The following is a 15868-nucleotide window of genomic DNA, read 5'->3' on the forward strand; positions in this document are numbered from 1 at the left end:
TTGCATGGTGTACCAGTTGCTCAGACTGTTTCCATGAATCTTTGGTTTTATTCATTCTTCTTTGCTTTTGACGAGGAGAGACCCATCATTGCATTTAGATGGCCACTTGCAAGCTTTTAAGATTCCACTCACTACTCGCCAAAGAAGGATGTGGAACAATATTTTTTGCAGTATATCATGCCAATTGTGCCTCCATTTATCTTGAGGACATGAGAGAGCAGTAGTCTTTAAAATTATTGGCTTTACTATACTTGCAGTCAAACCTTATTATAATTAATACACAGAGTATATGATGATGCTACTAAATAAGGTGAACCAATTTTAGCGATTTGTTCAAGGACAGTAATGCTGGTGACTCAGTCTAGCTACTACAGTTCAGGAATAATTCCCCTGAACAGTTCTGACAGTCTTTTTTCCTTCATAGGTAGTATTTACCGTTAATCATTTCCATCTGGACCCTCTATCACATGAAAAACACAGATTCGTTTTATACAATGATAAAATCTCAAGTAAGACAAAATCTACTCAGGAGTTTCTTAAATGTAATTATGACATTAATGTCACTCTAAGGAAGGCCACAGATTTAAAGAGAAAGTCAAACTTTAAGGTACATGTCTGATAAAGAACCAAGTAACTTAGTAAGTTAAGTAGAAAACCAGGTGTATTTCAAACTAGTTTGTACTGAGAAGATGATATTAGCATTTAACTTTTATATTATAAAGATTAACCTTAGAATCAATTTCTATTATTTAATCTTTTTTTTGTCTCACATGAACAGAGCAACTTGATGAAAGAGTCAGAATGATCTAGGGAGAGGAAAAATAACCCCACCCCTTACATTTTAATATGTCTTTAATCATGATAATTCTTATAAAAATTTTACAGTGTATAGGTGGTTAAATGGTATGTATTATAATCAATGAATTAAAGAAATTAGAAAATACAGTATTTATAGGTATCATACAGACTTCAAACTTCTTTCACTCATGTTGTTATGTGCTGTTGAGTTGATTTTTGACTCACAGCAACACATATGATAGAACAGAACTGTCCCATGGGGTTTTCTAGCCTGTAATCTTTACAGGAGTAAATTGCCAGGTCTTTCTCTAGTGGAGAAGCTGGTGGGTTTGAACCAGCAACCTTTAGGTTATCAGCTGAGTTCTTAACTATTCTATCACCAAGGATCCTTTCTCTCATTAATGTTTTGTTTGGTGCTGTTGAGTTGAATCCAACTCATAGTGACCCTATGTACAAAAGAACGAAACACTGCCCAGTCCTGTGCCAGCTTCACTATCCTTGCTATACCTGAGCCCATCGTTGCAGCTACTGTGTCACTCCATCTTGTTAAGGGTCTTCCCCTTTTTTGCTGACCCCTTACTTTACCAAGCATAATATCCTTCTCCAGGGAATGTTTCCTCTGACAACATGACCAAAGTAGGTGAGATGAAATCTGGCCATTCTAGCTTCCAAAGAGCATTCTGGCTGCATTTCATCCAGGACAGATTTTTTCATTCTTTGGGAGGCCATGGTATTCTCAGTATTCTTCACCAGTACCATACTTCAAAGGCCTCAACTCTTCTTTGGTCTTCGGTCTTCATTGTCCAGCTTTCACATGTATATGAGACAACTGAAAATACCATGGCTTGGGTTAGGTGCACCTTAATTTTCAAAGTGACATCTTTGCTTCTTAGCACTTTAAAGAGGTCTTTTGCAGCCGATTTGCCCAGTGCAATATAATGTCTGATTTCTTGACTGCTGCTTCCTTGAGTGTTGATTGCAGATCTAAGTAAAATGAAATCTTTGACAACTTCAATCATTTCTCCATTTATTGGGATGTTGCTTATTGGTCCAGTTGTAACGATTTTTGTTTACTTTACATTGAGATGTAATCTATACTGAAGACTGTAGTCTTTGGTCTTTATCAGTGCTTCAAGTCATCTTCATTTTCAGCAGGCAGGGTTGTGTCATCTGCATAGTGCAGATTGTCAGTGAGTCTTTCTCCAATCCTGATGCCACATTCTTCCTTGTACAGTCTAGCTTTTCAGATTATTTGTTCAGCATACAGATTGAACGAGTATGGTGAAAGGATACAATCCTTATGCATACCCTTCCTGACTTTACACCGTGCAGTATCCCCTTGTTGTGTTTGAATGACAGCTTCTTGGTCTATGTTCAGGTTCTTCATGAACACAATTAAGTGTTCTGGAATTCTCATTCTTCTCAATGTTATCCATAATTTGTCATGATCCACATAGTCAAATGCCTTTGCATACTCAATAAAACACATGTAAATATCTTTCTTGTGTTCTTTTCTTTCAGCCAAGATCCATCTGACATCAACAAGTATATCCTTTGTTCCACGTCCTCTTCTGAATCTGGCCTGAATTTCTGGAAGTCCCCTGTCAATATACTGCTGTAATCATTTTTGAATTATCTTCAGTAAAATTTTACTTGGATGTGATATTAATGATATTGTTCAATAATTTCCACATGCTGTAGGATCACCTTTCTTTGCAATGGGCACAAATATGGATCTCTTCCAGTCAGTTGGCTAGGTAGCTGCCTTCCAAATTTGTTGGCATAGATGAATAAGCTCCTCCAGTGAGGCATTCATTTGTTGAAACATCTCAATGAGTATTCAGTCAATTCCTGGAGTCTTGTGTTTTTGCCAATGTCTTCCGTGCAGCTTGGACTTCTTTCAAAACCATTGTTTCTTATCATATACTACCTCCTGAAATAGCTGAACATAAACCAATTCTTTCTGGTACAGTGACTCTATGTATTTCTTCAATCTTCTTTTTATGCTTCCTGCATCATTCAATATTTCACCCATAGAATCCTTCAATATTGCAACTTGAAGCTTGAATTTTTCTTCAGTTCTTTCAGCTTGAAAAATGCCAAGCATGATCCTTTCTTTTGGTTTTCTAATTCCTAGTTTTTGCACATTTCATTATAATACTCTACTTTGTCTTCTTGAGTTGCTCTTTGAAATCTTCTGTTCAGCTTTTTACATTGTCTTTTCTCCCATTCACTTTAGCAACTCTCCATTCAAGAGCAAGTTTCAGAGTCTCTTCTGACATCCATTTTAGTCTTTACTTTCTTTCCTGTTTTTTTTTTTTTTTTTCAAATGACCATTTGCTTTCTTCACATATGATATTCTTGATGTCATCGCACAACGCTTCTAGTTTTTAGTCACTGGTGTTCGGTGCATCAAATCTATTCTTCAGATGATCTCTAAATTCAGTTGGGATATACTCAAGGTCATACTTGGGCTCTCATAGACCTGTTTTAATTTTCTTCAGCTTCCACTTAAACTTGCATATGAGCAATTGATGGTCTGTTCCACAGTCAGCTCCTGCCTTGTTTATATCAAACTTCTCCATCAACTTTTTCCACAGATGTAGTCAATCATTCCTGTGTATTCCCTCTGGTGAGCTCCACATGTATAATACCTTTTATGTCATTGAAAAGAGGTATTTGCAATGAATAAGTCATTGGTTTTGCAAAATTCTATCATGTGAACTCCATCCAGCATCATTTGTTTACCTCATAGTTGTAATTTAATTTTCACAAAGCTCTGTGAGGCAGAGCATGTACTGCCATCTTGATTACACAGATAAGGAATCTGAAAGATCAATGAAGTGACTTGCTTCTGAGACTCAAACAGCTACTGTCTATCTAATGGTGAATTATCATGGGTAAAAGTCTTTTCTTTGAACTGGACTAACATACTGATGATCCATTTTTTATCTCCTACCTTAGATCACGATTTCTAGAAAATACCAGCAATGAGATATGTAAAGAAAAGGAGATGAGGGTTTTCAAAGCCAAATACTCTGGAAACACTAGGTTAAACATCTTAAGTCAGTATTTTTATTCAAGGAATTCTCACAACCCTTAATATATTTTTGAATACACAAAAGAGAAATATACAATGTAGCAGTTCCTAAACTTATTTGACTGCAGAAATCTCTCTCTCTTTCTTTTTTTAAATTATGCTTTAGGTGCAAATTTACAGAGCAGAATTTGTTTTACATTCAACATTTTGTGTACATTTGCTTTCACTCCCCAATTACCATCCCCAACCCTAACCCACTCGCCTCTCCTCACTTCCTAGTAACCGCCCCCCAGTGCCCCTCATAGTTATGCACTCCTGTGTGTCCTACTTTTCCTTCATCTGAATGTTGCTCCTCTGTTGCCCCATGGCCAATTCCTCCAAGGGATGTATCTCCGTAGAGTATGTGGGTGCATCACCTGGGGTTAAGTGGTCTGCATGTACATCTTATTTACTATTGGACTGAGAGCCAGCCCTTGGGAGTGAGTTTTATTCCAGGCCTGAAGTGTATCCTAGGGTCATAGTATTGGGGGTGTCACCAGACCCCATCCAACTAGTAATTCTGATCATTATTGTGTTTTTGGATTTTGTTCCACATTTTTCCTCCCACTCTATCCAGGATCTCCAGTTCTGATCCCTTCCTGAGTGGTTGGAATTGATAGCCAGGCACCATCTAGTTCTTCTGGTCTTAAGGTCCATCATGTCCTAGGGCTGATTGCTTCCAAATGCAATCTCTTCTTCGCTTCCTATGATAGGAGACCATTAGCTGCATCTTAGATGGCTGCTCAAAAGCTTTTAAGACCCCAGTAGCTACCCACTGATGTAGGTTATGGAACAAGATTTTTATGTATTTTGTTTTGCCAATTGAGTCTGGTGTCTCCCAGTGCTATAGTCCTGAGTCAGTAGATCCATTGGATCTCTCTCCTACAGTGTCTGGCTGTCTGTGAGGGATTACTCTATATGTCTATCTTCTGTTGTTTCTGTAAGGATAATGGGTATTTTGTTATCGCTGATATGTGTGCAAGATTAGCCTCAGCTGGAGTATAATCCTCAGCTGGTCTGGAGTTCACTGACCCCCACCTGATCTTCTCAGATGTTCATGTGTTTATCTGTAGCCTGGTGTTTAGTGTTAATGGTAATGCAGTATTGTGCATATAATGGTATTAGCCTCTGTCATTTATATCTTTTGTGCAGTGTCCTCCCTTTTCCTAACGTTATCATGGTAGTCACAGACTCTTCTATACCATCCCTCCCCTTACTCACGTCAGTGTGTGGTCCCCAACTAGCCCAAAATTAATCCCTCCCTTCCCTCCCCACTCCAGTAACCTACAAAGTGAGTTCCCTTCCTTAAGCAAACCCTTCTTTGTCTTTTTGCAGTGATGGGCTCATACAATATTTGTCTTTCTGTGATTGACTTATTTCACTCAGCATAATGTCCTCCAGGCTCATCTGTGTTATGAGATGATTCTCATATCCTTCATTGTTCTTTAATGTAGCATAGTATACCACTATGTGAATGTACCATAGGTTGGTTATCCATTCATCCATTGATGGGCATTTAGGTTGTTTCCATCTCTTTGCTATAGTGAATTGTGCTGCAATGAACACAGGTGTGCATATGTCTATTCGTGTCCTGCCTCTCACCTCTTTAGGATATATTCCTAGTAATGGAATTGCTGGGTCAAACAGTATTTCTATTTTCAGTTTTTTAAGGAAATGCCATAGCATTTGCCACAATGGTTGCACCATTTTACAATCCCACCAGCACTGCACAAGAGTTACAATCTCTCTGCAACCTGGCCAGTATTTGTTATTTTCTGTCGTGTTGAACTTTGCTATTATTGCAGGGGTAAGATGATATCTCATCGTTGCTTCCCTGGAGAAGGATGTCATGCTTGGTAGGGTGGATGGTCGACGAAAGAGGGGGAGGCCTTCAAGGAGATGGATTGATACGGTTGCTGCGATGATGGGCTCAAGTATAGCAGGAATTGTGGGGCTGGCGCGGGATTGGGCAGTGTTTCGTTCTGCTGTGCATGGGGTCGCTATGAGTCGGAAATGACTCGACAGCACTTAACAACAACAACAACGACTAAAGATCACAAGCAATTCCTCATGTGTTTGCTGGCTGCCAGCATTTCATCTTTAGTGAAGTGTCTGTTCAAGGCTTTTGCCCATTTTTGAATTGGGTTGTTTGTCTTTTTGTGTTGAGGTGTTTAAGTTTTGTACAGATTTTGAGAAAAGTCCTTTGTCAGATATGTCATAGGCAAATATTTTCTCCCAATCTGTAGGTTCTCTTTTTAGCCTTTTGATGAAGTCTTTTGATGCATATAAGAATTTAATTTGTAAAAGGTCCCAGTCATGTAGCTTCTCTTCTACCTCCTGTGACTTCTGGGTTATGTTTGATAGTCTATTTATGCCATAAATTAGGGTTCCTAGATTTGCCCCTATTTACCTTTTATGAATTTTATAGTTTTGGGTTTTACATTTAAGTCTTTGATCCAACTTGAGGTTATTTTTGTTTATGGGGTGACATATGGGTCTGTTTCATTTTTCTGCAAGTGGATATCCAGTTTTGCAGCACCATTTATTAAAGAGGTTAGCTCTTCCCCATTTAATGGGTTTGTGACCTTTGTCAAAGATTAGCTGTCCCTACATGGATAGGTCTATTTCTGGACTTTTGATTCTGTTCCATTGGTCTGTCTATCATTGTACTAATGCCATGCTGTTTTGACTACTGTGGCTGCATAGCAGATTTTAAGATCTGGGAGTGTGAGATCTCCCATTTTGTTCTTCTTCTTCAGCAGTGCTCTGCTTATCTGAGGTCTCTTTCCTTTCCTATGAAGTTAGTAACTGTTTTTTCCATGCCCTTAAAAAATTTTGTTGGTATTTGGATTGAGATTGCATTAAATGCATAGATTGCTTTAGGTAGTATTGACATTTTCACATTATTCAGTCTACCTATCCATGAACAAGGCAGGTTCTTCCATTTATTCAGAGCCCTTGTTGTCTCCTATAGTAATGTTTCATAGTTTTCTTTGTACAGGTCTTTTGTATCTCTGGTAAGATTTATTCCTAGATATTTTATCTTTTTAGTAGCTACTGTAAATGGTATTGTTTCCCTTATTTCTTTTTCAGAAGTCTCTTTGTTGATGTAGAGGAATCCAACTGATTTTTGTATATTGGCATTGTATTCCGCCATTTTGTTGAACCTTTCTTTTAGTTCCAGTGGTTTTGTATTGAGTCTTCTGTAGGTTTTCTATGTAGTGGATTATATCAGTAATAAAATCTTACTGAAGATATACAGTAGTAAAATCTTACTGAAGATAATTCACAAATGGGTGCAGCAGAATATTGACAGACAGCTTCCAGAAATGCAAACTGGATTCAGAAGAGGACATAGAACAAGAGATATCCACAAATAGAGAAAGTTTTATGTCCACTTTGCCAATTTGTATGCCTTTTATTTCTCTTTCTTGGCTTACTGCCCTGGCCAGGACTTCCAATACAATGTTAAACAGAGGTAGTAACTGATTGCATCTCTGTCTGGTTCCCATTTGTAAGGGGAACGCCTTTAATCTTTCTCCATTAATAATGATGTTGGCCATTGGTTTTGCATATATGCCCTTTATTATGTTGAGGAATTTCCCTTCTACGTCTATTTTCTTGAGATTTCTGAACAGGAATGGTGTTGGATTTTATCAAATGCCTTTTCTGCATCAATTGATATAATCATACGGCTCTTTTGTTTTGTTTTGTTCACGTGGTGGATTACATTGATTGTTTTTCTGATGTTGAACCATCCTTGAATACCAGGTATGAATCTCATTTGGTTGGTATGTATTATTTTTTTGATATGTTGTTGGATTCTGTTGGCTAGGATTTTGTTGAAGATTTTTGCATCAATTTTCCTGAGGGATATTGATCTGTAGTTTTCCTTTATAGTGGTATCTTTCCCTGGTTTTGGTATTAGTGTTATGCTTGCTTCATAAAACGAGTTTTGGGGTATTCCATCTTTTTCTATGTTCTGGAATAGCTTGAGTAGTGTAAGTGTCAACTCTTCCCTGAATATTTGGTAAAATTCTCCAGTGAAGCCATCAGGGCCAGGACTTTTCCTTGTGGGGAGTTGTTTTATGACCTGTTCAATTTCTTCTTTTGTTATGGGTCTGTTGAGTACTATATCTCTGAGTGGGATAGTTTAGGTAGGTCTTGTGATTATAGAAACTTGTCCATCTCTTCTAGGTTCTCAAATCTGTTGGAGTACAGTTTTTCATAATATTCTGTCAGTATCTTTTTTATTTCATTACATGCGTAGATATTTATTATCGTAATGTCTTGTCAATTGACCCTTTTAGCATCATACAGTGTCCTTCTTTGTCTCTTATGTTGTTTTTCACCTCAAAGTCTATTTTATCAGGAATTAATATTTCCACTCTGTCCTTTTTTTGGTTACTATTCACTTGGTATGTTTTTTCCCACCCTTTAACTCTTAATTTGTTTTTATCTTTGTGTCCTAGCTGGGTCTCTTGTAGACAGCATATCGATGGGTCTTCTTTTCTTATCTAGTCTGCCACTCTCTTTCTCTTGATTGGCGCATTAAGTCCATTCACATTGAGTGTAATTAGTGATAGGTGTGAATTGACTGCTGCCATTCTATTATGTTCTTTTGGTTGTGTGGTTGGAGTTTCCATGGTCCGTATACTTTTCTGTAAATGGTATTGAGTTCGTTTTGTTGTGAAGTGTTTCCTCTCTTTTCTTCTTTATTGTTGGCTTTGTGCTTACTCAACCCATATGTACCTATTCCAAAGAAAGATGATCCCACAGATTGTAGAAATTATCAAACAATATCATTAATATCACATGAAAGTAAAATCTTACTGAAGATAATTAAAAATGGTTGCAGCAGAATATTGACAGAGAGCTTCCAGAAATGCAAGCTGGTTTCAGAAGAGGACATAGAACAAGAGATATCATTGCTGATGTCAGATGGACCTTGGTTGAAAACAAAGAATACCAGAAAGATGTTTACTTGTGCTCTATTGATTATGCAAAAGCATTTGATTGTGTGCATCATAACAAATTGTGGATAACATTGAGAAGAATGGGAATTCCAGAACACTTAATTGTACTCATGAGGAACCTGTACATTGACCAGGAGGCTGTTGTTTGAACAGAACAAGGAGACACTGCATGATTTAAAACCAAGAAGGGAGTGCGTTATAGTCCCCATACTTATTCAATTTTTATGCTGAACAAATAATCCGAGAAGCAGGACTGTATGAAGAAGAACATGCCATCAGGATTGGAGGAAGAATCATTAACAACCTGTGATATGCTGACGACACAACTTTGCTTGCTGAAAGCGAGGATGACTTGAAGCACTTACTGATGAAGACTGAAGAATAGTCTGCAGGATGGATTACATCTCAATATAAAGAAAACAAAAATCCTCACAATTGGACCTATAAGGAGCATTATCATAAATGGAGAAAAGATTGAAATTGTCAAAGACTTCGCATTGCTTGGTTCTACAATCGACGCCAACTGAAGCAGCAGTCAGGACATCAGACGACATATAGCACTGGGCAAATTGGCTGCAAAAGACCTCTTTCAAGTGCTGAGGAGCAAAAATGTCTCCTTGATGACTAAGGTGCACCTGACACAAGCGATAGTATTTTCAATTGCCTTATATGCATATGAGAGCTGGACAATGAATAAGGAAGACTGAAGAAGAGTTGATGCTTTCAAGTTGTGGTGTTGGTGAAGAATGCTGAAAGTGCTGTGGACTGCTAAAAAAACCCCCAAAAAACAAACAAAAATAAAACCCCTAACAGGTCTGTCCTGGAGGAAGTGCAGCCAGAATTCTCTTTGGAACCGAGAACAGCCAGACTTTGTCTCACATACTTTGTTCGTGTTGTCAGAAGGGACCATTCACTGGAGAAGGATGTCATGCTTGGTAAGGTGGAGGGTCGATGAAAGAAGGAAGACCCTCAATGAAATGGATTAACATGGTAGCGGTGATGGGTTCAAGTATAGCAAGGATCACTGAGCTGGCGCAGAACCAGGTGGTGTTTTGTTCTGCTGTACATAGGGTCGCTATGAGTCGGCAATGACTTGATGGCTACTAACAATAACAACAAACCCATGTGTTTTCCTTCTTTCTGGATTTGCTTAGGGTGATTTTTAGTTTTCTCTGTGGTTATCTTGGAGTGAATTCTTGTCTCTATATTTTTGGAACAGTCTGTTCTATGAGGACATTGTCCTGTTTTCCTTTCCATTTGGAAGTGTGTACCTAGAACTTTTATTTCCTCTATTTGTTTAGTGGCTGCTGTTGTGCACAGATTGGCTTCCTTGATTTTTAGTGTATAATGTTTTATGGTCTTATTTTGAGCATCTATTTCTGATCTGGTTTTATGGTTGATGCCATATATCCTGATTTTGTTGTTCTTTGTTGTGGGTTCTCTATTGGAAGGACTTCCTTAAGCATTTCTTGTAGGGTTGGTCTGGTTTTCACAAAATCCCTTAATTTCTGCTTGTCTGAGAATGTTTTGATTTTATCTTCATATTTGATGGACAATTTGGCAGGATATAGGATTCTTGGTTGGAAGTTCTTTTCCTTCAGTGTTTTATATATGTCATCCCATTGCCCTCTTGCCTGCATGTTTTCTGCTGAGTAATCAGAGCTCAGCCTAACTGTTTGATTATTATAAGTAATATTTCTTTTGTCCCAGGCAGCTTGCAAGATTCTTTCTTTGTCTTCGGTTTTGCTGAGTTTGATTATGATATGCCTCGGTGTTTTTCTCTTGGGATCTATCCTGTATGGGGTTCCATGAGCTTCTTGGACAAATATCTTTTCTTCTTTCATGATATGGGGCAAGTTTTCTGTTAGTAGGTCTTCCCCAATTTTCTCAGTGTTTTTTGTTTTTCACTCTTTTTGTTCTGGAATTCCAATGAGGTGTATGTTTTTTCTTCTTATGCCATCCCATATACCACTTAGCTTCTCTTCATTTCTCTTAAATCTTTGTTCTGATTTTTCTTCATACAGGCTGGTGTCAAGGGATTTATCTTCAAGTTGGGAAATGCATTCTTCAGCCAATTTTAGCCTATTCTTTTGTGCTTCCACTGTGTTGTGTAATTCTGTAATTTTGGTATTCATCTTCTGGATTTCTACTTGCTTTTTTGTATGAGTTCTGATTGTGTATTAATCTTGTTATTTTATTCTTGAATGGTTTTCCTGAGTTCTTCCAGGATGCTGTCTGTGTTCACCTTATTTCTGTTTGGGGTTTCATTAAGCTTGTGTAGAGCTCTATAAACATACCTTCTAAATTCCTTCTCAGATAATTCCATTGCCTCCTCTTCCTCCATGTTTAATGAGACTTCTGTTTGGGATTTTACTTCTATTGTCTTATGCTTTTTTTTTTTGTTCATTTGTTTGATTTGAGATTGCTTATTGTTTCCTTTACATTTTGAAGTTGTTTTTAACTGTTAGTTATGTATTGATTTGTTTTGTCTTGGTTTTATGATTTAATGTTTTGAAAAGATAGAGCTTGTGTAGTTTATTTATTTATTTTTTGGTTATTAATTCAGGTGTGCTGGGTTGCTCTGCAGTCTTCTTTGTGGTGATGGAATCACTGTGTGGAATGTGTATGCAGGTCTCTGTTGTGAAGGGAGTTTAGGATCGAGCTGGCAGGTGTTATGGTGACTTAATGTAGTTTTTCTATTAGATGACACAGGGGAGAGGTGGGGAAAAGAGGGGAGAACAACAAAAAAAAAAAACTTCCAAGGCCCCAGGATCTGTTTCCAGAGCTTTGAGTGGGCTGTTAATGATGATGTTATACTGTTACTCACAGGCCCACAGCTCTAGTTCAGCAAAGACTCCAATTGTTAGGGGGCTGACCCTTTCTACCACGTTTAGACAGTTGCAAAAACCTTGCTCTCCAGGCCCTTCCATGCCAAAAAGCTGACCTAGGATAACTGCTCTGATCTTTGACAGGAGTTTGTCCCAGGGCCCACCCACTTTGGGTATAATTCTCCTCTCCACTCCCAATTAAGCAGCACCAGGAGCCAGAGGGGGTCTCTGCCCCCTCCCAGCAGTCCCAAGTTTACCATTAAAAGCAGGTGCTGAAGGTCCATGGAGTGGCCACAGGTCCTCTGGTGGGTTCTCTCCACTGTCCCAGGGAGCCCCCTGATGCCCTGTCTCACCGCCAGTCGGTGCTCTGCAGGGCAGGTTCACCTTTTTTTTTTTTTTCCTTTTTTTCTTTCTGGGTAATTGCACTCCCCCTTTATCCTTTCTAATCCTGCTCCTCTTGAGTTTGGTGTACTCTGACTTAATGAGATTTTTAGAGCACCAAAATCCCCATTTCAAACTGTTGCACCTAGTTTTTTAGGCACTAAGATGCTAGAGGGAACTAACGTGTGTGCTATAGGAGATGCCATTTCCCTCTTGCCAATTATTTCTTTATAAATGTTATGTTAGTTGTTGTCAGGTGCGATCAAGTCAGTTCCAGCTCCTAGAGACCCTATAAACAATAGATCAAAACACTGCCTGCTTCTGCACCATTTTCATGATCATTGTTATGCTTGATCCCATCATTGCAGCCACTGTGTCTATCTATCTTGTTGAAGGTCTTCCCCTTTTTTGCTTATTCTCTACTTTACCTAGCATGATATCCTTTTCCAGGGGCTGGTCCCTTCTGATAACATGACCAAAGTACAAGAGAGGAAGTTTAGCCTTCTTGTTTCTAAGAAGCATTTTGGCTATACTTCTTCCAAGATAAATGTGTTCTTCTAGTAGTTCATGGTATTTTCAGCATTCTTTGCCAATACCACAATTCAAGTGCATCAGTTCTTTGCATTCATATAAGGTGATTGAAAATACTATGACTTGGGTCAGGTACGCCTTAGTCCTCATAAATAGTGGTTACATAATGATTTCAAAAGTTTTACTTTATTGTGAAATTTTATTCTTCATGAGAAATTCCTAGTACACACATTAGCATTCAAGGAGAGAATATTATCTGGGAGTCTTCCTGAAAGATTTTAACTCTATCAAAAAATGTTGCCAGCTATGAGTAATAAAAGTCCTAGTTTCTAGGGTTGTATGTTAATTTAATTGAAACTCTGCCCTTGTCTCTCTCAACTGTATGCTGATATTTAAAAAGAAAATAAGCACCATAAAGCATGACTAATACTATAAATACATGAAAATTCAGTTGCTTCAGCTATGTGAACTGAAGACCTTCTGAATAAACAAAGAAGGGAGAATTGCTATATCTCAATCCACTTAATACAAATAACAAGGCATTTGTTTTTATTTTTGTGTCTTGATTATTTCTGCCTTATAATTCTTCTGTTGCAATATCTTTTCAGGACTTGCTAAACTAAATCACAAGTGTGAGATAACACAGTGAGATGAAAGGTATAGAACTTTGGGCTTTTGGTCACTAAATTCATTTTTCCTCCTACACTGAATCCAACTCATGTCCAGAACCCTGTTGATATTATAACATTTACAAAATACTAGAAGAAAATTTCTTCAGTGTTGCAGTTTACATGGAAAGAAATACAAACAGTAAGCTTCAGAATGGATTGTATAGGATACATGTGGAATCAAACAATTCCACAAAATGAAGATCTAGCTGTGATCATTTTAGAGATAAACATTACATCAGAAAGAAAATCATAGAAAGAAATGTTATCCAAACAAAGGGGCATATACGTAGTCTTAAAAACAGAGAGAGAGAAATGGAATTTAGTTATTCATTAAAATAGTTTTGTTATATCACTGCCAAATTTCTCTTTAAATGATTTAAGCTCTTTCATTTTATTATGTAGTAAAGTATTTCCTAAGCTTTTAGAAACCAAGCAAGGCAATTTCTTTTGTTACCATTTTTTCCTTCACTAGCTAAAGTTTAACATTTCAGGCTCACTTCTGGCCAGTATTAACTCAAAGGAGCAATTCTATGCTTAATTACATTCCTATTCTCTTCCCTTGGTCTAGGACACAATCAAAAGAAATATGCACATTAATTAACAAAAAAAAAAAAAAAAAAGAAAAAAATCCCAGCAATAGAATTATCCATCTGAGTAGCAAACTTAGGTAAGATCTGAGTGTGCCACATAATGTCAGGTTATTTGCATGGGACTTTATTCTGCGTGCCTTCACTTACTAAGGCCTAGCAGGTCACTAAAACATTCCTTTACTGATCAAGACATGTATTTAAAGAAGACAAGTCTTTAAATATGAAATCAGTTTGGTTTAAAACTCAAACAAACTTGTTATTTAGATAAATTAGTACGATTTGAAAGAAGGCACCTTTTAATTTACCTTGGAGAAAGAACTACTAGGAGTTAGAGTGAGCTTGTTGCAGGGCTCCACACAGTGATGACCTGAGAGGAACAACAAAATAATAAGGAGATGAGTCAGTTAAAAACTAAATAAGGACACAAAATAATGAAAGAAAAACCACATTTCTTGTGCATATTATTTTCATTAGCACACTAAAAGAGGTCATATTACTAAGTAATTTAAGACCAAGTAAATTGAATCAAATATTAGAGAAAGGTTTATCCCAAGAAAAAAGCCAATTACTTAAAAAAAAAAAAATAAATTCACATAAAAGCTCAGTTCAGGCTGAATGGTTTAAAGTGTGAGATATGAAAATAAATTATTCCAATCTAGTGGGAAGAGGCATCACAGATGCTGAACTATGGAAGTTTATTCACTTTACTCTTTAAGGGAAGAAAGGCTTTTATCTTGTCATGTGAACGGTCAAATAATAAAGGCTATCAATTTAACACAGGTAAGTAAGTTATGGATACAACCAAAAATACTTTTAATATATATTTAAAGCAAAAGCTAATTTTAGCCATTAGTATACAAATTAAATACATATATTAAAATGAGTAATTATGCTTCCTACACTTCAAAGTCACATATTTAAAAAGAATTTGATTCATTATATTTTCCAGAGATTTAGAAAGATATGAGTTTAAAGATCTTTCTTTGAAAAGGAAGACTGTAACACAGGTAATTGTATTCAAGGACTTCTACCTTCTAAGTAAGAAAAACCTAAAAATAATCAGTACTCTTTGACCTACAGAGACGAAGGCTGAGATGGAAATTTTAGGAATAAATCTTTGTAATTTTGTGGCTGGTGTTACAAAGCACCCAAAAATGTCTTTTACCATCACTTTTAAGAGAATGTATTCGTTAAACTTCATCTAGGAAAAATGATGAAAAACCACACCAATTATAAATTATTGGTTTTAAAAATATTTTTGTTTCAGAATATAGCATAAAACACAGTAATTTATTATTTGTAATCCTTCCCTCCTCTCCTCCTAACTGTCCCCTTACCCACCATTATCCCCAAGCAACCACTGACCTGTTTTTTGTCACTGTAGACTAATTTCTACAATTTTGTATAAAATTCATACATCATGAACTTTTTTTAGTTTGGCTTCTTTCATTCAGCATAACTATTTTGAGGTTGTTTTTAATTATGTTACTGGTGTATCAACAATTCAATTCTAGTTATTGCTGAATAGTATTCTATTGCATGGATATACTACAATTGGTTTAACCATTTCTCTGTTTTTGGACATTTGAGTTATTTCCAGTTGTTAGCTACTACAAACAAAGCTGCTAGGAATGTTCTTGCACAACTTTGTATGGATGTGTATTTTCTTTTTGTTTGAATTAATTAATACCTTGAAGTAGAATGGCTAGATCATATGGTAGGTCTATGTTTAAATTCTTTTTTTTTGGCGGGGGCGAATTCAACTTCTAATAGTTTATTTTTTGAAACTTAATTTTTTTTTTAAATTATTTATTGTGATTTGGATGAAGATTTACAGAGCAAATTCACTTTCCATAGAGCAGAGTTCACATATACTTTGTCTCATGTCTTTGACCACAGTTTACCACAATGCAACAGCTCCCCTTCTCCCACTTCCTCCCCATAGTTACCCCTTCCCAGTGTCCATCCCTCCATGGACTCCTGCCCCCTGAGCTGTCTCCCTGTGCATAAGCAG

General features: G+C 37.0%; 1 protein-coding gene across 1 annotated transcript in view; it reads right to left on the bottom strand.

Annotated features, from left to right (window-relative positions):
- The window catches only part of PTPN13 (protein tyrosine phosphatase non-receptor type 13), a 303937-nt gene that overhangs the window by 46509 nt on the left and 241560 nt on the right, over positions 1-15868 (bottom strand). Inside the window, exon 36 of the mRNA XM_042782048.1 lies at positions 14160-14221. Coding sequence (XP_042637982.1) covers positions 14160-14221 — 62 coding nt within the window. The remainder of the gene's footprint in view (positions 1-14159; positions 14222-15868) is intronic.

This window comes from Orycteropus afer, unplaced genomic scaffold (genome assembly GCF_000298275.1).
Source record: "Orycteropus afer afer isolate SDZICR_OR568_19922 unplaced genomic scaffold, OryAfe1.0 scaffold00227, whole genome shotgun sequence".
Classification (NCBI taxonomy): Eukaryota; Metazoa; Chordata; class Mammalia; order Tubulidentata; family Orycteropodidae; genus Orycteropus; species Orycteropus afer.